Here is a 26,765-nt window from a genome sequence, read left to right as displayed (position 1 = left end):
GCAGGCTTTTTCCACTGAGGATGAGTGAGACTAGAATTAGAGGTCATGGGTTAAGGGTGAAAGGCAAAATGTTTAAAGGGAACTTCTTAACTCAGGAGGTGGTGAGAGTGTGGAATGAACTGGTGGATGTGGGTTTGATTTCAACATTTAAGAGAAGTTTGCATTGGTACATGGATGGGAGAGGTATGGAAGGCTATGGTCTGGGTGCAGGTTGATGGGAAATGGCTGAATCACAGTTTGGCAAGGACTTGTTGAGCAAAGGATCGTCCTTGTGCTGTTCTGTTCTGTGACTCTCTGACCTCTATGACCCTGGAAAGCTGAACAAAGTTTGTCAAGAGAGGTGGGATGGGCAGCACGTATTCATTAATGTAAAGTCAACCATCCTGCACTATTCATTACAATAGTACAAGTGTGCAGTAGCACAATTAAAAGGACAGTGTGATGTTATCACAGTCAGCAGCAAACCAGAGACAGCTGAGCCAAATGATTTCCAGCAGCTCTACAGTGGTCATTATTGTAATGTGAGCAAAAGTCACTGGAGAGACGTGGCTGGTGCAGATAAAGTAGTCCCTTTATTCAACAAAAGAAGACACAGCAGATATCATATTGAGAACCCTTCAGAGGAAGTGACCTGCACGACCCAATATTTTTTTAGATTATGAGGACACAGTCCTCGTTTATTGTCATTTAGAAATGCATGCATTAAGAAATGATACAATGTTCCTCCAGAGTGATATCACAAAAAAAAAGGACAAACCAAAGACTAACACTGACAAGACCACATAATTATAACATATAGTTACAGCAGTGCAAAGCAATACCATAATTTGATAAAGAGCAGACCATGGGCACGGTAAAAAAAAGTCTCAAAGTTCCGATCAACTCCCAATAGTCCCGATAGCAGGCGGCAAAAGGGAGAAACCTCCAGGCGCCGACAACTGCCAATGCAGCACCATTGGAAGCACCCGACCACGGCCGACTCTTGAGTCCATCTGAAAAGTTCGAGCCTCCGACCAGCCCCTCCGGTACAGCCTCCTGAGCACCATCCTCTGCCGAGCGCTTCGACCCCCGCCCCGGCCACCGAGCAACAAGCAAAGCCAAGGACTCGGGGCCTTCCCCTCCAGAGATTCTGGATCACACATGACATTCTATATGCTAAAGATCAAAGGACAATCCTATATTTACAATGTTCCCTTTTGAGTTACGTACTATACAACTTTCACACCTCCTTCTTCGCACCCACAGTAAAGACACAGTAAAATTTTAAATCAGCATTCTCTGCTCTTCCAGTTAATTGTGGTTCACAGCTTTTAGGAACCCATTGTTCAGAGCAACATCTTAAGTTTAACCTACAGTCCATTTTCAAATCTGAAATGCTGGTGGCTGAAGTTAGTTGCTGAAGTTGTACACCCTGGGTCCACAATATGCTCTAACAGCCGTGAGAAATTATTTTAATCTACTCACCTATACACTTACACAGTCAATTGTGTGTAATTCTGGTCACCCTCCCACACGATATCAATAAGCTTGAAACAGTGCAGAGAAAATTTACACAGTTGTTGCTGGGACTTGAGGATCTGAGTTATAGGGAAAGATTGAAAAGGTTATGATATCATTGCCTGGAGTGCAGGAGAATGAGGGGAGAAGGTCTCTTCTTCTCTCTGAGGCTGTTGCAAGGATGTGGCTGGGGACGAGCCCAAGTGCAGGACACAGATGCTGAGGCAGAGTCGTTAGGCGTAGCACCTCCGCGAATGGGGAGCCGATATCCAGGAGACGATGCAAAGCTTAGAACTAACAGTTCTCAGGAATAGGAAACAAGGTTTACTCTCACAAGAGTCGACCAACGAACTGGCAGCTTCTTGCTGTGGTCACAGGGTTTTTATCCTGCCGTTTGATGGGAAGCAGGAGCGTGTAGTTAGTGATACCTGGGAATGATTGGAATCTAAATGAGGTGATCGAGGCCCAAATCTTGAGGCAAATGGCAAGGTGGGGGATTGCCAGACGGGACCATGACAGAGGCTGGTATGAGTGTGGAATGAGCTCCCAGTAAAAGTGGTAGTTGGGGGTTCAGTTGTAACATATAAGAGAAGTTTGGGTAGGTGCATGGTGAGAGAGGTTTGGAGGGCTAAAGACTGGGTGCAGGTAGATGGAACTAGACAAAGCCAGGCTGACACAGACTAGATGGGCCAAAGTGCCTGTTTTTGTTCTGTGGTTTCCTCTGATTCTATGACTTACACCCTCTGGCATTTATTGGACTAACTATCCCTGAGTGTCTGTGATTTGCCCCTACTGTCAGGAAGGGGGTACAGGGCATCAAGGTTCGGACTGCCTCATTGGATAACAGCTTCTTCTCCCAGGCTGACAAACCACCACCAAAGTCTTGTCACTAAGAGAATGAACTGTTTACTGTTTCTGTACTGTTTACTGTTAACCCGTGTTGTGCACTGCATGCACTTTGAATTATATTCTATGAAAATTTGTGGTAATATTTTGTCTTATGTGCTGTGTGTGATATGGTATATGTTGAGAGGGGTGGGTACACTGTGGTCCGGAGGAATGTTGTTTTGTTTGGTTTTATATATATATACACACACAGTCAAATGACAGTAAACCTGAACTTGAATGTAATACACAGAAACTGATGATGCATTCTCTGCCAGACAAGACTGCCTTTAGACATTCAGACTTTACAACCTTCTGGCGCTGATAAGGGTGACATTTAATCATAGAGCACAATCTCTCAAGGCTAAAAGAAAATAGGAAAAGACCTGCAGATGTTGAAAACTGGGAATTAAAACAGAAAGTGCGAGAAACATTCAGCACATCAGGCAGCATCTGTGGAAGGCAAAACGGTGATAGTGTTTCAGGTCAAAGACCTTGTATCTAAACTGGGAAATATCCCCAGTTCTGATGATGGGTCCTCAACCTGAAACGTTCTTCACTCTTTGATGCTGTTTAACCCACAGAGTATTTCCTGGATTTTCTAGTTTTGTCATATCTATATCATAACATAGCAAATGTTCTATTTGACATTTTATTAACTATTAAACAGCTTGGCCTTTTGCTCTGCTGTAGGATAAGTACATGGACTAGAGGGGTACGGAGGGGTTATAGTCCAGGCGCGAGTCAATAAGAGTAGGCAGAATAACAGTTTGGTATGGACTAGATGGGCTGAAGGGCCTATTTCTGTTCTGTAGGATAGGTACATGGAACAGGGAGTATGGAAGGCTATGATCCAGGTGTAGGTTGATGGGACTAAGCAGAATAACAGCATGGCATGGAGTAGATGGGTCGAGGGGCCTGTTTCTGTGCTGTTGGATAAGGAACACAAATACAAGTACAGGAATGTTTTTGGCTCAATAAGACTACAAGAAGTGATCAGCTTACACCACATCCCACTGCACCACCCCTTGCGCTCACAGGCATTTTGCTTCACAATAATCAGGAGCTTTAATAATCAGAAGTGGAAGACTTGGCAGTGGGAATGCATATTAACTTTGAAACTCTAATTATGACAGGAATGGAAGGTCACGCCTACAATATATGCATAATAAAATTGACATATAAAATAGTGAAATATGCTAATGTTTACTTTCTGATTGGCTCATTCCTTCAGGCGATTCATTTGCCTCGGTTGACAACTTGACCTGTGTGTTTTATGGGAATACTTACATGAACTGCACTTGGGATGTTTTTGATGATGTTTCTGAAGATGCACAATACACTTTGTCCTACAGGTAAGGATGGATCTTGTGTCGGAGTACTTTGTGTTGGACCTACTGCTGATGTCCATCTGTCCAGCCAGTTATCCATTTAGTTATTTTTAATTAATTTATTGAGATACAGCGCAGAACATCCCCTTCTGGCCCTTCGAGCCACACCGCTCATTAATTCCCCAATTTAATCCTAGCCTAATCATGGGGATAAGTTACAATGACCAATTAACTTACCAACTGGTATATCTTTGGACTGTGGAAGTAAACCGGAGCACCCAGAGGAAACCCACATGGCCACAGGGAGACGGTACAAACTCCTTACAGGCAATGACAGGAATTGAACCCTGGTCACTGGTACTGTAAAGCATTGTGCTAACCACTACACTAGTGTGCTGCCCCTGTTAACTTGCACATCGGTTTACTGTCTATTCACGTTTCTTCACTTCTCCATTTGTAGACATGTCTGTCAGTCTGACCATTATTTTGTCTATCTCTCCATATCTCTCTTTCTCTTGCCTATTTATCTGGCTACTATCCACCTGCTTACTTGTCTGCCTGATATATCTCTCTGCCTATTAATTCTGTTTGCCTCTCTGCCTGTCTATCCTTCAAAATACAAAGCTGCACTCAGTGATCACTTTATTCGATACCTCCTGTACTGTAAAGTAAAGTATGTTCATGGTCTTCTGCTGCTGGAGCCCATCTGCTTCAAGGTTCAATGTGTTGTGCATCAGAGATGCTCTTTTGCACATCACTGTTGTAATGCATGGTTACGTAAGTTACTTTCAGCTTGCTGAACCAGTCTGTCCATTCTCCTCTGACCTCTTTCATTAACAAGGCATTTTTGCTCTTAGAATTGTCACTCGCTGCATTTTGTTTTTTGTTTTTCACACCACTCTCTGTAAACTCTAGAGACTGTTGTGCATGAAAATCCCAGGAGATTGGCAATTTCTGAGATACTCTAACCACCCCATCTGGCACCAACAATCATTCCACGGTCAAAATCGCGCATAGATCACATTTCTTCTGTATTCTGATGTCTAGTCTGAACAACTGCATGCTTTTATGCATTGATTTGCTACCATACGATTGCTTGATATTCGCATTAACCGGTCCCTCAGCCCATCTACTCCATGCCATACTGTTATTCTGCCTAGTCTCATCAACTCACACCTGCCTATCACCCCTCCTAGTGCTCTCCTTCCTTTTCTCCCATACTTCACACTCCTCTCCTTTCCAGATTCCCTTTTCTCCAGCCCTTTACAGTAAAAGAACCCTTAGGAGCAAGTGGTCTTAATTTGATTGAAATTACCCTGCCATAAACAAGATAAAATTTGCAGATGCTAGAAATCCAATAAACAGGCACAAAATGCTAAAGGAACTCAGCAGGCCAGGCAGGCTAATTTGAGAAGTTGAAGCTAAAGTCAGACATATCAGTATTACAGTGGAGTAAAGGGAATTACAGAGGCATGCAAGTGGAGTTGGCCAGAATTGTTTGGAAAAGAACACTGGCAGGGTTGATGCCAGAGCAGATGGTGTACACTCCAGAGTTCTGAAAGAGGCAGCTGAAGAGATTGTGGAGGCATTAGTTATGATATTTTTTAAAAATCACACTAGATTCTGGAATGGTTCCAGAGGCGTGGAAAATTGCAAATATCACTCCACTCTTCAAGAAGGGAGAGAGGCAAAAGGAAGGAAACTATAGGCCAGTTAGTCTAATCTCAGTGGTTGGGAAGATGTTGGAATTGATTATTAAGGATGAGGTCTCAGGGTACTTGGAGGCACATGATAAAATCGGCTGTAGTCAGCATGGTTTCCTCAAGGGACATCTTGCCTGACAAATCTGTTGTAATTCTTTGAAGAAATAACAAGTAGTCGAGACAAAGGAGAATCGGTTGATGTTGCATACTTGGATTTTCAGAATGCCTTTGACAAGGTGCCACGCATAAGGCTGCTTTACAAGCTATGAGCCCATGGTATTACAGAAGAGATTCTAGAATGGATAAGCAGGTCTGACCAGCAGGAGCAAAGAGTGGGAATAAAGGGAGCCTTTTCTGGCAGGCTCCCACAGGAGTCTATGTTGGGACCGATTCTTTTTACATTATATGTCAATGATTTGGCTGATGGAATTGATGGCTTTGTTGCAAAGTTGATACAAAGATAGGTGGAGTAGCAGGTAGTTTTGAGGAAGTAGAGAGGCTACAGAAGGACTTAGATTAGGAGAATGGACCAAGAAATAGCAGATGGAATACAGTGTTGGAAAATGTACGGTCATGCACTTGGGTAGAAAAAATTGACTGTTTTCTAAATGACGAGAAAATACAAAAAAACTGAAGTGCAAGGGGACTTAGGAGTCCTTGTGCAGGATTTTCTAAAGGTTAATTTGCCGGTTGAGCCTCTGGTGGGTAAGGTAAATACAATATTAGCATTCATTTTAAGAAGGATGGAATATATTATCAAGAATGTAATATGAAAACTTTATAAAGCACTGGTGAGGTCTCTCTTGGAGTATTGTGAGCAGGGTTGGTCTCTGTATCTTAGAACGGATAGAACGTAGAACGTAGAAAACCCACAGCACAATACAGGCCCTTTGGCCCACAAAGTTGTGCCGATCATGTCCCTACCTTAGAAATTACTAGACTTACCTATAGTCCTCTATTTTACTAAGTTCTATGTAGCTATGTAAATATCTCTTAAAAGGATGTGCTGAAACTGGAGAGGATTCAAGGGAAGTTCATGAAAATGATACCAGGATTGAATGGCCTGTCATATGAAGAATGTTTGCTGGCTCTGAGCCTGTATTAAGAAGAATTCAGAAGAAGGAGGGGTGATCTCATTGAAACCTGTTGAGTGGTGAAAGGCTTTGATAGAGTGAATGTGGAGGCGATAGGATGTTTCCTATGGTGGGAGAGTCTAAAGCCAGAGGACACACCCTCAGCATAGAGGGTTGTCCTTTTGGAATGGAGATGAGGAGGAAGTTTTTTTAGCCAGAGAGTGGTGAATCTGTGGAATTCATTGCCACAGGCAGCTGGGGAGGCCGTCTTTATGTATATTTAAGGCAGAGGCTGATATATTCTTGATTGGGGAGGGCATGAAGGGATATGGGGTGAAGGCAGGAGATTGGGGTTGAGAGGAAAATTGGATCAGCCATGATGAAATGGCACAGCAGACACAATGGGCCAAATGGGTAGATTCTGCTCCTATATCTTATGGTCTGGTGGTCCTACTATTTCCACCTATCACATCCCAGCTTCTTAAGTCATCCCACCACTCTCAGCCACCTAGCTTCACCTGTTACTTCCTAGCTTGTAATCCTTCCCCTTCCAGCAACCTTCTTATTTTGGCTTCTTCCCCTTTCTCTTCCAGTGCTGAAGAAGGGTCTCAGTCCAAAGCATTGACTGTTTATTCCTTGCCATAAATGCCACCTAACCAGCTGTCTAACCTCCATTCTTCTGCCTATCTACCTGCCTGTTGCTCATTCAGTTTATCAGCCTGTGTATTCCTCTTTCTGTTTTCCTGATCTCAGCCTTTCTGTCTTCCTGTCCCTGCCTCTGTCTACCAGTCACTCAGCCTGTTTGTCTGCCTTCCCGTCTGTACGAACACACCCAAAATGCTGGTGGAACTCAGCAAGTCAGGCAGCATCTATGGAGAGGAATAAACAACCCCCTCTATAGATCCTTCATTAGGACTGGAAGGGAAGGAGCAGAAGCCATCATAAGAAAGGGGAGAGGAGAAAGGAGTACAAGTTGGCAGATGATAGGTGAGACCATGTGAGGGAGAAGGTGGGTAGAGGAGGTGAGATGAAGTAAGAAGCTGGGAAGGTGTGGGTGAAAGAAACAGAAGGCTGAAGAAGAAGAAATCTGACGATGAGGTCATATAAGATCATACAACAGACAGGCAGAATTAGGGTATTAGGTCTGTTCTCCACCATTCCATCAGGGTTGATTTTTTATCCCTCTCAACCCCATTCTCTTGCCTTCTCCCCATAAACGTTGCTGACAATGATCCATGGGAGAAAGGGAAGAAGGAGGAGCACCAGAAGGAGATGGATAAGCAGGTGAGGAGAAGACAAGAGGTGAGAGGCTAACCAGAGAGAGAAGGAACGATTGTGCAGAAAGTATCAGAAGCTAGAGAAATCGATGTTCATGCCATCAGGTTGGAGGCTACCCAGACGGAATACATGAGGCTCCTCCAACCTGAATTTGGTCTTAGCATGGCAGTAGAAAAGGCCATGGACACATGTCAGAACGGGAATGGAAAGTCAAATTGACATGTCAGAAGTCTGCCTGTTACTCCTATCACTCTTTGGAAGAACTTACAATTCAATTTACTTTTTTAAAGGAAGGAGCAAGATACAAATGACATATACAACTGCACAAATTACCGTGTGGATGGAACAAGGAACACTGGCTGCATTGGCCACAGATACGACCTTGATTTGGCTTGCCAGATTACGATGTGCATCAGTGACTTGACCAACAAAACCAAATTACCGTATTGCAGGATATTTGGACCATACAAATTCCGTAAGATACTCTCTTCCTCTTTCTGATCAGAACATGTGGAAACATAAATCAGAATATTGACAAGTGGAGTTTAATGTGGAGAAGACTGAAGTGAAGCACTTGGGCAAAAAATTGATTACATAAAACATGGTTGAAGAACAGGGCTGGGTGTTGGACTATGGAATGAGTGTGGTAGCATACCCTCAGTGGCCACTTTATTAGTGTAAGGGGTTTCTTCTTTTATGTTACTGCATATGTTAATTAAAATGGCTTCTTTGTTATGTTAAATGCTGAGGAAGTTCTCTAGCTAGCAGTTTGTTTGGGTTACATTATTTGATAATAGAGCAAATTAACCAATGGGTGTCCATGTTATTCTTTCTTGGGGTGATATGCTGTGTCATAGGGCTGGGAAACGGGGGTTTTGGCGGGGAGTTGGAGGAGAGACCGGGAGGACGACGGACGTGCTGGGAGTTCTCTGGTCGATCACCAGGTGGTTCCGAGCTGCGAGTCGAGGGGGTCAGAGTGGATCACAGGGTGAAGAAAGAAGGGCCCGAGCTCCAACTGTGTGCACGAAGAAATTGAATTTTGATAAGTCTGGCGCCTTTTTCATTCCCTTTTGTATTGTACCTCTATTAGTCTCATAGTCCTAGTAAGATTTATAAAGTGCAATTTGTAAAACGTACATTATCAGGTGGCATTTGCACAGCAACCAACGTAACCGGGAGACATAGTTGGGCGGCGGACAGGGTTTCCCCTAGATAAATACGAGCCGATATAGCTGAGTGTGACATTTGTGGGGGCTTGTCCGGGATTGAACTTTCAGTAAAGCTGTATAAATTGCCACGTTAAGTAGTGCGGAGATGGATCGAGATAAGATTGTAAGCTGGTGTGAGTTAGAGGACGTACTGGTGAATCATGCGTGTGTGTTAAGTGGGGTGGATTTCTGCATTTCGGGAGATGTACTAGTGCGAGGGTTGAGTTTGATTAAAGGTATAGGGCAGGTAGAACTGATAGCTAGAAGGTATGGAAAAGAAGTCGAATCTAGCTGGGTGTTGGCTTGTACGAGTGCTGATGTCATGACGTTGGAACTGCTAGTGACGGTCGGCGTCCGGGGGGGGGGGCGTGGGGCCTCCACACCCTCCCGGAGGAAGAAAGTGAGGAGACACCGGAGAAGGAGCTAGATGAGACCCCAGGGGAGGTGCCAGTAGCCAGAGGTGGGGGGTTAGAGTGGAATGGAGGGGATGGACAGGGGGAGTACCCCCTTCGGGGGACAGCCCGCACCGTGCGCTGGGAGTGGAGGGCGTCCCGGGAGGAGAGGGGCGGCGGGTAGTGTGTGCTATAAATGTGGGAAAGAGGGGCATTTCCGGCGGGAATGTGAGTGGCCGGGGGTGTGCTACAGCTGTGGGAAAGCGGGTCACTTTCGGAGGGATTGTGAGAGACAAGGTGCCCCGCGGAGGGAAAGCCCCCGGGCCACTAAGAAGGGAGAGGTGTCGGGAAACTTAGGAGAGACTCAGTGAGGGAACGAACTGGAGTCTCGGGAGGAACACGTTCCCAGAAATCAGCCATGGGATCCCCGAAAGGCCAAGCCCTTATTCCGGATGGACTGGTGGGACCCTGTTCCAGCGTGTCTCTACGGATAGAGGGAATCTTTGCAAGAGCCATCTTTGACACAGGATTGCAGGTTACCTTACTGTACCTGTCGTTCTACAACAAATATCTGAAGCATTTGCCAGTAACCCCGTTTAATGCACTGGAAATTTGGGGTATAAGTGAAGGTGACTACCCTTACGATGGGTACCTGTCAGTGAGATTGGATTTCTCGGAGGGCAATATGGGAGTGTCAGAAGCCCTTGAGACGCTGGTGTTGGTCTGTCCGGACCCGGTGGAAACCAGTGGCACGGCCCTTCTGGTGGGGATACAACGGAGAGGGAGATCACCTTTAAGCGCGGGATGCCCCTCGCGCACTTTTTCCCGGTGACGGTGATGTTTAGCGCACCCGTGAGGCCCACTGGAGGGAAACTATTGGAGAACAGGGAGCGGCTGACCGAGGAGGCCTTTAATTTTGAACACTCCCCTGTACCGCCGGAGTATAAGAGCAGGCTGGTGGAGAAGATACTGAAGCTAGGGGATGTTTTTTCTCAGGGCGAGTTTGATGTGGGATGTTCCAAGAGCACTCGTCACGCTATCCGGGTGACAAATGACACCCCGTTTAGAGAAAGGTCGCGGCGGTTGGCCCCAGCAGATGTGGAAGATGTGCGGCAGTTGAAGGATGCAGGAATTATCAAGGAGTCCCGGAGCCCCTATGCGTTCCCCATAGTAGCGGCTAGGAAGAAAAATGGGAAGGTACGTATGTGCGTGGACTATAGGACCCTGAACCGTCGCACTGTCCCCGACCAGTATACGGTCCCGCGGGTTGAAGACGTGTTGGCCTGTCTGAGTGGTGCGCAGTGGTTTAGTGTCTTGGATTTGTGGAGTGGGTATTACCAGATTCCAATGAGAGAGGCCGATAAAGAGAAGACGGCCTTTATCTGCCCCCTGGGATTCTTTCAGTTCGAACGAATGCCCCAAGGCATATCGGGGGCATAAGGGTTCATGGAAAGGTCGGTGGGGGATATGAACCTGCTGGAGGTGTTGGTGTATCTGGATGACCTGATAGTGTTTGGATCTACTTTGTAGGAATATGAGAAGCGGCTGCTCAGGGTGTTGAGTCGGCTGAAGGAGGAAGGGTTGAAACTTACCCCGGATAAATGCCAGTTCTGTAAGCCATCGGTCGGCTATGTTGGACACATAATTTCGCGAAATGGAGTGGCCACTGATCCGGCCAAAATAGACACAGTGATCACCTGGCCGAGACCCCAGAAGGTGAGCGCCCTGCGCTCGTTTTTGGGGTTCTGTGGGTATTGACGGCGATTCGTGAAAGGATACGCTAAAATGAGTCACCCATTGAACCAGCTGCTGTGTGGCTACCACCTGTGGGGAAGAAAAGGATGGGAGGCCGAGGGCAGGAGGCAGGAGGGTACTTGAACCCGGCGGAGCCTTTTGAATTGAGGTGGGACGCTCAATGTGAGGAGGCGTTCCAATCTCTAAAAAGGGCGCTGACGCAGGCCCCGGTGTTGGCTTTTGCCGATCCCCGGAAGTCGTATGTGCTGCATACTGATACCAGTCGCAAGGGTCTGGGGGCTGCCCTGTACCAGGAACAGGGCAACGGATTGAGGCCGGTGGTGTTTGTCAGTCGAAGCTTGTCGCCATCTGAGAGAAATTGACCCACTCACAAGTTGGAGTTCCTGGCACTGAAATGGGCGGTGGTGGACAAGTTGAGCGACTATCTATACAGGGCCAAGTTTGAGGTGAGAAAGGACAACAACCCTCTCATTTGTATCCTGACCTCGGCAAAACTGGACGCTACTGGGCATCGGTGGTTGGCGGCCTTGTCTGCCTATGAGTTCAGCCTGAAGTACCGGCCGGGGAGTCAGAACATCGATGCAGATGCTTTATCTCGTCGGGCGCATGAGGGGTCGGGCACGGATGAGGAGTGGGAGAGTGTCCCTGCCCCGGGAGTGAAGGCCATGTGTCAATAGGAGCCCTGATGGGGCCGGTAAGAAATGCAGACGTTGCATCAGGGGGAAGACCCTGCCTGTGCAGGCGGCTCCTTTGTCCCACTTGCAGAGTGCGGTACCCATGGACTTGGTGTGTATGGATTTCCTGTCCATTGAGCCAGACCGCGAATGCTTTACGGATCATTACACTAGATATGCACAGGCATTTCCCACTAAGGACCAGAAAGCAACTACAGTGGTGAAGGTGTTATGGGAGAAGTACTTTGTTCATTATGGCCTCCCCAGGCGGATCCATAGTGATCAGGGACGGGACTTTGAGAGCAGGCTTATCCATGAATTAATGGGCATGCTTGCGGTTGAGAAATTCAGGACCACACCCCATCACCCGCAGGGTGATCCTCAGCCCGAGAGGTGTAACCGGACCCTGCTGGACATGTTCGGCACTCTGGAGATTGGACAGAAGAGTAAGTGGAGTCAGCACATCGGCCATTTGGTTCACTGTTACAATTGTACTCGCAGTGACACTACGGGGTACTCGCCTTATTATCTGATGTTTGGGCGGAAAGCGAGGTTGCCCATTGACCTGTGTTTTGGGACTGAAGCAGGTGAATTACCTTCAAAGCCATATCTGAAGTATGTGTCTGATATGAGGAGAGAGTTGAAAAGGGCGTATGAGTTGGCTGAGGCGGCGGCCACCAAGCAGAATCAGAGGAATAAGAGGAGGTATGATCAGAAAGTGAAGTTTGCCCGACTATTGCCGGGAGATCAGATCCTTATACGGAATTTAGGACTACCTAGTAAGCACAAGTTGGCGGATCGCTGGGTGCGCCCATCCCCTATGTGGCAGAGAGCCAGATGCCGAATCTACCTGCTTACCGGGTGAGACCAGAGGACAGGAAGGGGCCTGGCAAGGTACTCCATCGGAACCACCTGTTGCCTCTGGGTCAAGAGGTGCAGGTAGACCAAGAGCCCGAATGGGAGTTTACGCCTAGTACGAGGACTCTGCGAGGGCGTGGGGCGAGGGAAGAGCCCGCTGCGAAAGAGACGGGACCAATCCCCACCCCGGAAAAGGATACTTCATCGGAAGACACAAACACGAGGAAATCTGCAGATGCTGGAATTTCAAGCAACACGCATAAAAGTTGCTGGTGAACGCAGCAGGCCAGGCAGCATCTCTAGGAAGAGGTGCAGTCGACGTTTCAAGCCGAGACCCTTCGCCAGGACTAACTGAAGGAAGAGTGAGTAAGGGATTTGAAAGTTGGAGAGGGAGGGGGAGATGCAAAATGATAGGAGAAGACAGGAGGGGGAGGGATGGAGCCAAGAGCTGGACAGGTGATTAGCAAAATGGATATGAGAGGATCATGGGATGGGAGGCCTAGGGAGAAAGAAAAGGGGGAGGGGGGAAACCCAGAGGATGGGCAAGGGGTATAGTCAGAGGGACAGAGGGAGAAAAAGGAGAGGGAGAAAAAGAATATATATATATATAAAACGGATGGGGTACGGGGGGGGGAGGAGGGGCATTAGCAGAAGTTAGAGAAGTCAATGTTCATGCCATCAGGTTGGAGGGTACCCAGACGGAATATAAGGTTTTGTTCCTCCAACCTGAGTGTGGCTTCATCTTGACAGTAGAGGAGGCTGTCCTCTGGGCTTCACCCCTCCCCCTTTCTCCCTGGGCCTCCTGTCCCATGATCCTCTCATATCCCTTTTGCCAATCACCTGTCCAGCTCTTGGCTCTATCCCTCCCCTTCCTGACTTCTCCTATCATTTTAGATCTCACCCCCCCTCCCACTTTCAAATCTCTTACTAGCTCTTCTTTCAGTTAGTCCTGATGAAGGGTCTTGGCCCGAAACGTCGACTGTACCTCTTCCTAGAGATGCTGCCTGGCCCTGCTGCGTTCACCAGCAACTTTTATGTGTGTTGCTTCATCGGAAGACGATGATTCGGACGTGTGGCACCTGTTTCCGTTCGCTAATTCCCCGGTACCGGAAGAAGAGCCTCCTGGCCCTTCCCCCACTGAGTTAGGTGAGAGGAGGGAGGGTGTGTTGAGGAGCAGCCTGAGATACAGCTGGCATTGGGGGAAAAGAGAGTGGAACCAGAATCAGAGACAGAGGGCTCACAGGTGCTGAGGGGTCCCAGTGAGGGAGAGGGTGAGGGTCTGACAAGTAGGCCCGGGGTATCACCTGTGGTGTCTGAGCCGGAAGGGTCAGCAGAGGAAGTACAGAGGTCTCAGAGAAGTAGGCACCCCCCAGAGAGGTTGACCTATACAGCGCCGGGAAAACAGGGTGTGATCTCCACTGCCCTGGGAAGTTATTTCACTGCTTTAGGCACCTGGTTGGGTTTTGTGTTTTGCAAGGAGCAATGGTGAACTCTGTTAATGTCATGAGGGCATGACTTTTATTTGGTGGGGGGAGAATGTAAGAGGTTTCTTATTTTATGTTACTACATATGTTAATTAAAATGGCTTCTTTGTTATGTTAATCTTGTATGTTACTGCGTATGTTAATCAAAATGGCTTCTTTGTTATGTTAAATGCTGAGGAAGTTCTCTAGCTAGCAGTTTGCTTGGGTTATATTATTTGATAATAGAGCAAATTAACCAATGGGTGTCCATGTTATTCTTTCTTGGGGTGATATGCTGTCTCATAGGGCTGGGAAACGAGGGTTTTGGCAGGGAGTTGGAGGAGAGACCGGGAGGATGACGGATGTGCTGGGAATTCTCTGGTTGATCACTTTGGGTGGTTCCGAGCTGCGAGTCGAGGGGGTCAGAGTGGATCACAGGGTGAAGAAAGAAGACCCTGAGCTCCAACTGTGTGCATGAAGAAATTGAATTTTGATAAGTCTGGCGCCTTTTTCATTCCCTTTTGTATTGTACCTCTATTAGTCTCATAGTCCTAATAAGATTTATAAAGTGTAATTTGTAAAACGTACATTGTGTGCTGGCTGATGATTGATGTTTGAAGCCGAATCAGGTGGCATTTGCACAGCAACCAACGTAACCGGGAGACAAGGTTGGGCAGCGGAGGGGGTTTCCCCTAGATAAATACGAGCCAATATAGCTGAGCGTTACATTAGGTACACCTGTACACCTGTTTGTTAATGCAAATATCTAATCAGCTCATCATGTAGCTGCAACTCAATGCTCAGATCCAAAGATGAATTAAAATGTTTGAGGTAAAAGAAGGGGAAGGGAGGAGGGGATGTCGACTCAGACCATGAGAGGCCTGCGTCTGGCATTTTCATACCTTACAAGGCGCAGGTTGGAAGTCTGTGTGGGGCGCCAGTCCTCGCACAGACACTAGAGCAATGTGTGGTTAAGTGCCTTGCTCAGGGACACAAACACGCTGCCACAGCTAAAAGAAAGACTATACAAAAACAAGACTTAAATGCAAAACTAAAAGCAATCAGAGACAAGTCCATGGTATTGCAAGAGATGGTCCCCAATTATTCCATGAAATGAGATGAATTGCCAGAACTATGGTGTTGAGCTTTGCACAGACGTTAAATCGTATTTACTATGTTAGAATTTTTTTTGCTATGTCTGAACCATGCAATGGCATTAAACCAAATTATCTTCTTGCAGAGAAGCTCGGCAGTCCAATAAATGTCAAGATAAATAAAAGCACAGATGAAGTCACATGGAATCTTGCAGAAGATAATTTAAAACTTATTTGTTATGCCTTTCAATTAAAAATCACAGATTTGAATAGCAGACAGTACAAGGTAAGCAAGTGTGTACTTTACTGTGGATTGGAATATGTGGGAATCTGCTTTCTGGGACTTCAGCACTGTTGTTGCATTGGGGTGGGATGCTGGTCAGGATAGATGGTTCTGTGATTCCTTCAGTATATCTTGTAATTCTCTCAAAAAATCCCGGTCATTTTGTAATCTGAAAGTCAAGAATGAAGCATAAAACTCAGTGGTTATGGCCGTTTATTGAGGGTGTTAAGAATGAAAGAAAGAACAAAGGATTTGTGGTTATCTTATACTCAAAGCAAATTGAAATTAAGGGATAAGATACCACATGAAAAAACATAAAACCTATGAAATAACCAGATTCAAGTGGCCTGACACTTGTTGAAGAAAAACCAAGAAGCTTCCAGAAAAGTACAGAATAAAACATACTGCAAATGCAGAAAAAAATCACGGAGCAATTGTATGAATATATAAAAAAACACAAGCAAGCATAGGAAAGTTTAAATTATGAGAAAAAATAACAATTTTACACTCTAATCCAACAACAATCATCTCTGGAAACACTCAGCTAGTCAGGCAGAATGAGTAGAAAGGTTAGTGAGAAATGATGTGGCTGACTGATGACTGTGCCTCTCCCCACCTCCCCACACAGAACAGAGATAGGCTTCTCCTGGTCCTCAACTTTCACTCCAGTAGCTTCAGAGACAGTTCTTCCAATTTTTCCTTTGATGATCTAGTGACCTCTTCTTATGACAGGGCTCAGAACAGAGTGCCTGTTTTGAGAGTCTGGGATCAGACATGTGAACAATGTGGAGACGCAAGAGAACAGATGCTCAGTTCCAGAGCAGCAGACCACAGTATCTGCTGGAAGAATTCAGAGCAGGTTGAGCAGTGGGGGTGGGGGGAAGGAAATGATCAATATTTCTAGTCAAAAGCCTGCATTGGACTAAGAATTGAGAGGGAAAATGACCAGTAAAAAAGAGGAGATAGTGAGTGGTGAAACAAGAGCCAGAGATGATTGGTGGACTGAGGAGAGGCGAACATTGTGAGCTGCCCAATGCACTGACTGGTTCTAACTAGGATTTCAACACTGGGAAATGTTGGGCTGGGAGAGGACGACACTGTTGGCTCTCCTGTCTTTCTGGCGAATTTTAATGCTCTAAGTTCCAGGTAAATTTATTCGCAAAGTGCGTGTATGTTACCATATACTACTTTGAGATTCATTTTCTTGCAGGCATTTACAGGGAGAAAATAAACACAATAAAACTTTACAAAAAAAATGGTATGTAAACAAAGACCAACAAGTAAAATATCATAGGAGGAAAACTGTGCAAATAAGAACATGAGTTGTGAATTTGGAAGACTTTGTGCAGTAATCCATGATCTACAGGAAAGATGATGCTTTACAAGCTATTTTAGACCATAAGATGCAGGAGCAGAGTTAGGCCATTTGGCCCTTCAAGTCTACTCCACCATTTCATCATGGCTGATCTATTTTCCCTCTCAGACCGCATCTCCTGCCTTCACCCCGTATCCTTTCATGCCCTGACCATCCGGAATCTTCCAACTTCTCCCTTAAATATACATAAAGACTTGGCCTCCACAGCTGTCTATGGCAACAAATTCCACAGATTCACCACTCTCTAGTAAAGAAATTCCTCCTGAAAGGATGATGTTCTATTCTGAGGCTGTGTCTTCTGGTCTTAGACTCTCCCACCACAGGAAACATCCTCTCCATATCCACTCTATCAAGGCCTTTCACCATTCGATGGGTTTCAATTAGGTCACCCCTCATTCTTTTGAACTCTCATTAATTCAGTCCCGGAGCCATCAACCACTCTTCATATGATATGCTGTTCAATCCTGGAATCATTTTTGTGAACCTCCTTTGAACCCTTTCCAGTTTCACCTCATCCTTTCTAAGATAAGGGGCCCAAACCTGCTCGCAATACTCCAAGCAGCACACATAAAAGTTGCCGGTGAACGCAGCAGGCCAGGCAGCATCTCTAGGAAGAGGTACAGTCAACGTTTCGGGCCAATACCCTTCGTCAGGAGTCCTGACAAAGGGTCTCGGCCCGAAATGTTGACTGTACCTCTTTCTAGAGATGCTGCCTGGCCTGCTGCGTTCACCAGCAACTTTTATGTGTGTTGCTTGAAATTCCAGCATCTGCAGATTTCCTTGTGTTTGCGTTTCACAATACTCCAAGTGAGGTCTCACCAGTGCTTTCTAAAGTCTCACCATTACAGAATTGCTTTTATATTCTAGTCCTCTTGAAATGAATGCGAATGTTGTATTTGCCTTTCTTATCATTGATTCAACCTGCAAATGAACCTTTAGGGAATCCTGCACAAGGACTCTCAAGTCCCTTTGCACTGCAGATTTTTTTTTGTCTCCATTTAGAAAATAGTCTATGCCTTTACTTCTTCTACCAAAGTGCATGTCCATACACTTCCTGACGCTGGATTCGATCTGCCACTTCTTTGCGTACTCTCCTAATTTGTCTAAGTGCTTCTGTAGCCTCTTTACTTCCTCAGAACTATCTGCCCCTCCACTTATCTATGCATCATCTGCAAACTTTGCAGCAAAGCCACCAATTCCGTCACCCAAATGATTTTATGCTCAGCCGCGCCTTTGAAAGGCACGTACTTGCCCTCCAAGTACGTTTCCATTTGATGGGCATTATGGAATATCTTTGAATTCTGTAGGGTCTCATAGTTACCGTTAAATCTCTAATCTGATCTACCTACAATTATCTCCCACACCCAACATATGCCAGCAGATATCATTGTCTGATGATCTTCCATCTGAATAAAGCCAAATTTATTCTCGCATGTTTATTATCAGGTGCAACGAGAAATATACTTACAGCAGCAACACAGGCAGATAGCATGAGAGGTACAACATCCACAAAACAAAAATACACGCAAATGCAACTTTAACTACAGTACTGTGCAAAGCCTTAGGCACCCGAGATTTTTTATGTGGTTTCAGATAGTATGCCCTCCACAGAGCCCCCCGCCTCAACATCATTCAGGGCTGTCTGGAATAAGTTGGAGAGACAGAAGCAAGTAAGATAGCAAAAGTCTGCAGAAGAACAGTGGCAAGTTCTCCCAGATGCTTGGCACAACCTACCAGCCAATGTTCTTATAAAACTGCATAATGGAGTACCTCAGAGATCTGATGCAATTTTAAAGGCAAAGGGTGGTCACACCAAATATGGATTTAATTTATTTTTTTTACAATTTACTGCTCTTTATAAGTAATTTTTTTTTGATATTTAGAAACCTTTCATTTCATTATTTTTGAATGCATCTTCACTTTACACATTTTTTTTACATGTGCCTAAGAGTTTTGCACAGCACAACTGTATATGCAGTTTTAAAAGAAAAAGCACAATTAAACCATAAGAGATAAGAGCAGAATTAGGCTATTCAGCCTGTTGAGTCTACATCACCAGTCCATCATGGCTGATTGATTATCTCCCTCAACACCATTCTCCTGTCACCTTTGGCACCCTTATTAATCAAGAACAAATCAACCTCCACTTTAAATATATCCGATGACTTGTCTCCCCGGTCATTTAGGCAATGAATTCCATCGATTTACCTCCCTCTGGCTTAAAAAAAATCCTCCTCATCTCTGTTCAAAAGAGTCGCCCTTCTATTCTGAGACTGTGCCCTCTGGTCCTAGTCTCACCTGATGAAGGAATCATCTTCTGCATGTCCACTCTATCTAGGCCTTTCAATATCTGATAGATTAGGAATAGATTTGTTTCACAGTTGGAAACAGAAAGTCCATTATAGTACAAGGTGGGGTAGTGATTAGAGGGCTACAATGACTTACTCTGACCCCAACTAGTCTACTTATGTTTTGATCTCATATATCTCTTCACCCATGAAATGTTTTTAAAAAACAGAAGTTATATGCATTTTGGTAGAAGAAGTAAAAGTGGTCTTTTTTCTAAATGGAGAGAAAATTCAAAAATCTAAGGTGCAAATGGTCTTGGGAGTCCTCGTGCAGAATTCCCTAAAAGTTAATTTGCAGGTTGAGTCAATGGTGAGGAAGGCAAATGCAATGTTAGCATTCATTTCAAGAGGACTAGAATTTAAAAGCAAGGTTGTAATGTTGAGGCTTTATCAGGCAGTGGTGAGGCCTCACTTGGAGTATTGTGAGTAGTTTTGGTCACCTTATTTATTAAAGGATGTGTTGACACTGGAGAAATTGCAAAGGAGGTTTGCCAAAATGATGCAGGGATTGAAAGGCTTAAAATATGAGGAGTGTTTGTTAGTTCTGGGCCTGTACTCACTGGAATTCAGAAGAATAAGGAGGGGATCTCATTGAACCCAAGCAAATGTTGAAAAGCTTTGATAGAGTAGATTTGGAGAGGATGCTTCTTCTAATGGGGGAATCTAAGACCAGAGGACGCAGCCTCAGAATAGAGGGACTTCCACTTAGAATGGAGATGAGGAGGAATTTCTTAAGCCAGAGAGTGGTGACTCCATGAAATTCATTGCCACAGACAGCTGTGGAGGCCAAGTCATTGTGTATATAAGGCAGATGTTGATAGATTCTTGATTAGTCAGGGAATGAAGGGATACGAGGGGAAGGCAGGAGATTGGAGCTGAGGGGGAAATGGATCAGTCATGATGAAATGGCAGAGCAGACTCGATGGACTAAATGACCTAATTCTGCTCCTTTACCTTAAGGTCTATGGTCTCATAAATTGGCAATTTGTTTATTATTGTCGCCTCTACAAAGATAGAGTGAAAAGCAATGTTTTCATGCTGTCTGAATAGATCCTCCCATACATGATTAGACTGAAGTAGTACAAATTTAAACATGGTAACAGTGTGGCGAATAGTTGTAGAGAAAGCAGATTGCAAGGGCCATGTCAAGATCGGTTGAGAGATCAAGAGTCAGTCCTGATATGCCTCTTTCATATAGAAGATAGAACGCTACAGTACAGGTGCTTCAACGCACAATGTGTGGACCTTTTAATCTACTCGAAGATCAATCAAGCCCTTCCCTCCTCCATAGCCCAAGAATTCTCTGTTATTTATGTGCCTATCTAAGATTTCTTAAATGCCCCAAATGTATCTGCCTCTGATATCTTGGCCGGACGTTCCTTGAACCCACCACTCTCTGTGTAAAAACTCTACCTCTGATATCCTCCTATACTTTCCTCCAATCACCTTAAAAATCTGCTCCCCTTGTATCAGCCAGTTAGTCTCTGGCGGCCCACTCTATCTATGCATCTTATCATCTTTTACATTTCTATCAAGTATCCTCTCATCCTCCTTCACTTGACATATCTTCGTAAGACATTCTCTGCAATCTAGGCAACCTCCTGGTAAATCTCCTCAGCACTCACTCTAAAGCTTCCATATCCTTCCTTTAATGAGGTGACCAGAACTGAACACAATACTCTGGGTGTGGTCTAAATGTCTCTGAATTTGTCTCAAATAAGTCTATGAATTTGCGAATGGTCACAGAATCTATAATCACTTCTGCCAATTTAATGAAATTTTTTTAACCAATATGTTTGTTTCAGGTTGAAAATACAGCTGTGACAAAATATGTCATCAGCAGGGATAAAACAAAAAGATATTCAGTGCAAGTAAGGGTGACAGTGAATAATGATTGTTTGGCAAGCACTATCTGGAGTGACTGGAGCAAACCTCTTATTATAGGTAAGAGGATTATTTTATACAGTCGCAAATATAAATGCCTTATCCCTGTAACCCTTGACACCCTTACTAATCAAGAACCTATCAATAGTATATCCAATGACTCGGCCCCTGTAATGTATGGATCTATTTCTTTTAGTACAAAGACCTCCCCCGCCAATTTAGCACTAAGAATGGACTGATAAATTACCTATGCGCATTGATCTATTGCCTACGCATGCACATTGATCTGCGCTTTCTCTCTCTGCCATGTGAATAGACCAGTTAAAACCATCTCCCACGTGTGTGCTTTTATTTATTAGATATGTAGTTGCACAGACACAACAAGTTGGCAATGAGATCAAACCTGAAAATCAGCAAATATCAGCAAAGGCACTGACAGTTATGGGACGACTGCATTTGGAGGAAGAGACAGTGAGGGGAAAGAGTTAATCAGTGTGGAGAAGGCTGTCACGGATGCTAACAAAGGGCATGTGAGCGACTGAATAGTACACAGTGAAAAATGCACAACTCGCAAAGTTAAAGTGAAAATAACATGACAATAGCCTTAATCAGGAAAGTTGACTAATTTGATAGTGCTAATGAGGACTGGGAATTGTATATCAAGAGGGTTGAACTTAAAACTGAATCAGACAACACAGAGTCTGACAAAGGTGAGCTGTCATGCCTAGAACTGCATAGTTTGACTGAAGCAGATCACAAAATCATATGGATCACAATAGATCTGTCTGGTGTAAAATTGGAAATGGAGCTGGATACAGTGTCAGCTTTGTCTATAATTTCAGAGGGTGACTAAAACAGACTGTTTTCTAAGCTATAATTAGAAAAGACATCAGTGATGCTAAAGACCTACGAAAGTGAAAAAGTGTCTCTCAAAGGCAAACTGAAAGCAAGTGTGATGTATGGAAGGAATACACAGCAGGTTGTGCTTTATATGCCAAGGTTGAGTGGAGGGTTTGGACCACGCTGATCATCTCAGTGATCAAGAAATGGAAGGACAGAGCTGTTGACATATGTGTGAACTTCAAAGTGAGTATCAACCCTGTGCTGCATACTGTGCAGTATGCCATTCCATGAATAGAAGACATTTTTTGTACCATTGGCAGGTGGGTAGAGGTTTTCAAAGATTGACTTGTCACAAGCCGATCTGCAAATGGTGATTGAGGAGTCCAGCAGGAAGTTCCTCACAATCAATCCTCATAAAGACTGTTCCAGTATAATCGTTTGATCATAGCATCGCAGTAGCTTCAGCAATTTGGCAAAGAATAATGGTCAAGTGCTCCAAGATATGCCAGAAACACAATGTTACCTTGACAACATCTTCGTGACTGGCAAGAATGATGAAGAACACGTCCAGAATCATGGCCTGCAATATGAAATCTCTTATTGTGGACTTGTCATTGACAAGCATGGCTTACATCAGCGGTCCCCAACCACCGGGCCGCAAAGCATGTGCTACTGGGCCGCGAGGAAATGCTATGATTTGGCGATATGAGTCAGCTGCACCTTTCCTCATTCCCTGTCGCGCACTGTTGAGCTTGAACGCGCGTGAGGTCATAACCCGCGCATCATCCATGTCAGCGCAGGAAGGAGATCAACTCCTCGAGCTTGTAATTGACGGCGGGCTGAAAAGTATGTTTGACATAACATCTCTGCCGGCATTCTGGATCAAAGCCAAGGGTAAATATCTTGAGATAGCCATGAAAGCACTGAAAACGTTGCTTCCATTTCCAACATATCTCTGCCATGAATGCAACAAAAACTAAATTGCGGAATAGACTGGACATAAGGAACCCCCTTCGAGCATCGCTGTCTCCCATCACCCCTCGATAGGACCGTCTTGTTGCAGGGAAACAAGCCCAGGGCTCCCACTGATAGAGTGATATTGGTGTGTTGCAGTGATTTTATATGTTCATACGGGGAAAATAAGTGCTGTGTGTTTAATATCCAAACGTTACTTAAAATGTTATGATGCTATTGACTGATAAGTGACATATAACAATTACAGCATGGAAACAGGTGATCTCTGCCCTTCTAGTCCGTACTGAACTCTTACTCTCACCTAGTCCCACCGACCTGCACTCAGCCCATAACCCTCTGTTCCTTTCCTGTCCATATACCTATCCAATTTTTCTTTAAATGATAATACCGAACCTGCCTCTACCACTTCTACTGGAAGTTCGCTCAACACTTACTTCAAGCTCCCCTGTCCTCCCCTGATAATTGACTTATCGCTATATTCATGCGAGGAAAATATGTGCTGTGTGTTTAATATTAAATTCATTAGATAAACTCTTTTAGAAACGAAATTGAGTGTATTAGCCACTTATCATCTATATTGCGTTCGTGATTAACACCCCCCCGAACAGAATCGCCAAAAACGACTTGTAGAAAAAAACGGCACAAACATGCATGCGCAAATCACGCATGCGCACTTGTGCCCGCGCAAGGCTTCATGGTCATTGTAGTCTTTCTCAGGGTAAACCCAACGTATTTGACTGTTACTCTTGTTTGTTGGCAACCCTACCATCCGCTCCCCCTGGTCGGCCAGTCCGCAAGAATATTGTCAACATGAAACTGGTCCGCAGTGCGAAAAAGGTTGGGGACCCCTGGCTTATATAAGTCTCAAGAGTAGATTGAAGTACTGCTACAGGCAGATGAAAATGAAAATCTGTCAGAACACAGGTCATACTTGGGCCTGGTAAACTATTACCACAGGTTTCTGCCAAATATTGCTTCAGTGCTGCATCCATTGAATGCACTGTTGCAAACAGGAGCATAGTAGGAATGGCCAGAGAAATGTGAAAGAGCATTCAAGGAAACAAAGAGACTAATAACATCAGAAAAACTGCTCAGCCATTACGACCCATCTCTGCCTCAGACTTGCATGCCATGTGTCCCCTTATGGCATTGGAGTCGTTTTGTCACATGTTCTGAAAGATGGATCTGAACGCTCGATTGTGTTTGCTTCAAGATCACTGATGAGCGCAGAACACAATTATGCACAGGTCAACCGAGAGACCCTTAGTCTAATTGGAATAAAGAAGTTCCACCACTACTTCTACAGACAAAAGTTTACTCTAGTGACAGATCACCAGCTGCTTGTATCCATTTTCAATCGCAGGAGGCGAATCCCAGTGATGTCTGCTACCCGGTTGCAGTGTTGGGCACTTTTCCTAGGAGCCCAAACTTATGACAGAGTTCAAGGGTACTATATGACACAGTAATGCTGATAGCTTGTCGCCTCTTCCACTGTTGGCAACTGAAGAAGAAAAGCCTTTATACTGTGACCCACCAGAAATGTTTCACCCAGCATTGGTGGACCAGTTGCTGGTAACTAATTCAGAAATACAGAGGGAAACCAGGAATGACCTGACATTGTCAAAAGCCTATGAAATCACCATGCATGTACGGTCAGCTCATGATAATCCTATGTTCTTCATGAGATAAGACCAATGGTCTGAATGTTAAAGAGTGCTGATGTGTGGATATCGAGTTGTGGTTCCCTCTAAACTGCACACCAGAGTGTTACAGAATCACAGTCAAATTGAAGAATCTTGCCTGGAGCTTAGTGTGGTGGTCGGGAATAGATAGACAGATTGAAGACTTCACCAAAAGCTGATTGGTGTGCCAATAAGTTCAAAATGGACCCCAAAGGCACCGTTACACCTGTGGGAGTGGCCATTGTCACTGTGGCAAAGAGTGCAAGTTGACTTCACTGGGCCATTCATGGACTCCATGTTTCTGATTGCTGTGTACGCTCATTTGAAGTGGCCCGAAGTCATACCAATGATGTCAACCACATCAGAGAAGACTGTTTCCACTCTGAAGACTATCTTCCCCAGAAATGGTTTACCAGAACAAATTGTGAGTGACAATGAACCACAATACATGTCAGAAGAATTCAGACTGTTCTTGAAGAAAAAGGGCATAGGACATTTCAAGTGAGCTCCTCACCACTCAGCAATTAATGGGTTACTGAAAGGTTTATCTAGACCTTCAAGAAGTCCATTAAAGCAATGGATAAAGAGTACATTTCTCTACATCACAAGGTGGACAACTTCCTTCTTGTGTATCGGAACTGTTCCTGTGACGACAAATCAAACACTAGCAATGATGTTCATGAGCAGGAATCTGAGATCTCGCATAGACCTCCTGGAACCAGGTCTATGGAGGGAAGCGCAGAATAAACAGTTCAGCCGGTTGCCATGTGAATCAGCAGGGAGCTTCGCGGTTGGGCAGGAAGTCCTAGCGCACGATTACTGAGGAGACAAATGGACACCCAGTAGGATAGCTACAAGCACTGGACCAGTGATGAACACAGTGGATGTTGGAGATCAGACGCGGATACATCATGTGGACTCGGTACTGGATGCTCAGCCAAAGAACACGCCTGAGTGGACTGCATCCAACACATTACAGCCACTGGACTTGCCTCTCAGTGATGATCATGTCAGGAACAACAATGTGACCCCTGCAACGGAAAACGTTGTCTTTGACAAGACACCTGCCAAACCTGATGACACCCCACAGGTCCAAAGTTGCTACAGGTGCACGTTCCTTTATCCGAAATTCTGAAATCCAAAGAGCTCCGAAAACCGAAGTTTTTTTTTGCCAACAGCTGACATCACTCAGGTGTGACGTGGCAGCACGAGCAGAGGCCGCCAGACGTCAGTTGTGGCTCAGCGCTCGTACTGGTTACACGTGCATTTGCTGTTCACTGATATTTTGTGTTCACTGTTGACTTTGTGTTTAATTTCAGTGTGAAAATGTCAAAAAGAGCTGCAGATACCCCAATGGGTAACAATGAGAAAAAGAGAAGGAATCTTCTCTACCAATAACGCAGAAAGTGGAGTTACTGCAGAAACTTGATCGTGGTGTGTCTGTGCGGCATCTTACTGAAGAAAATAGTGTCGGAACTACCACTGTATATGAGTTAAATAAATAGAAAGACAAGTTACTGAAGTTTTATAGTGACAGTGACATTCTGCATTTATTCCAATAAGTCATTTACCTTGTGTTTGATTTGGTTCGTTTGAAGCTGTATATTTTTATGTTTTATTGAATGTTTTTGTTGGGAATAAAATTTCTTCTTGTCATTATTCCCTAAAAAATACAGTATAACAATTATTTACATAGCATTTACATTGTATTAGGTATTATAAGTAATCTAGAGATGATTTAAAGTATACATGAGGAAATCTGCAGATGCTGGAATTTCAAGCAACACACATAAAAGTTGCAGGTGAACGCAGCAGGCTAGGCAGCATGTATAGGAAGAGGTACAGTCAATGTTTTGGGCTGAGACCCTGCGTCAGGACTAACTGAAAGAAGAGATAGTAAGAGATTTGAAAGTGGGAGGGGGAGGGGGAGATCCAAAATGATAGGAGAAGACAGGAAGGGGAGGATGTGTGTAGGTTTAGTTCACCGCTGGGTCCTAAAATCCACCATAGTAAGACAGGTTAAATAAGGAACTTGAGCATACGTGTTTTTTGGTATCGGGGGTGCGGGGGGGGAGGGGTCTGAAATCCGAAAAATTCTGAATTCCGAAATGCAACTGGCCCCAAGGATTTCAGATAAGGGATTGTGGACCTGTATCATGAAAGA

General features: G+C 44.8%; 1 protein-coding gene across 9 annotated transcripts in view; it reads left to right on the top strand.

Annotated features, from left to right (window-relative positions):
- LOC134349756 (interleukin-5 receptor subunit alpha-like) overlaps nt 1–26,765 on the top strand; it is a 108,465-nt gene that overhangs the window by 49,217 nt on the left and 32,483 nt on the right. For 8 of the 9 annotated variants that reach the window (XM_063054572.1, XM_063054580.1, XM_063054573.1 and 5 more), the window contains 4 exons: nt 3,617–3,737; nt 8,058–8,242; nt 15,358–15,497; nt 21,023–21,161. In XM_063054572.1, the coding sequence (XP_062910642.1) occupies nt 3,617–3,737; nt 8,058–8,242; nt 15,358–15,497; nt 21,023–21,161 (585 nt within the window). Of the gene's footprint in view, nt 1–3,616; nt 3,738–8,057; nt 8,243–15,357; nt 15,498–21,022; nt 21,162–25,920; nt 26,494–26,765 lie in introns of those variants that run through there. The other variant, XM_063054581.1, reaches the window with a different exon arrangement.

Source organism: Mobula hypostoma, chromosome 7 (genome assembly GCF_963921235.1).
Source record: "Mobula hypostoma chromosome 7, sMobHyp1.1, whole genome shotgun sequence".
Lineage (NCBI taxonomy): Eukaryota > Metazoa > Chordata > Chondrichthyes > Myliobatiformes > Myliobatidae > Mobula > Mobula hypostoma.
Note: the sequence above shows the minus strand (reverse complement) of the source record. Positions and strands in the feature narration are given on the sequence as shown.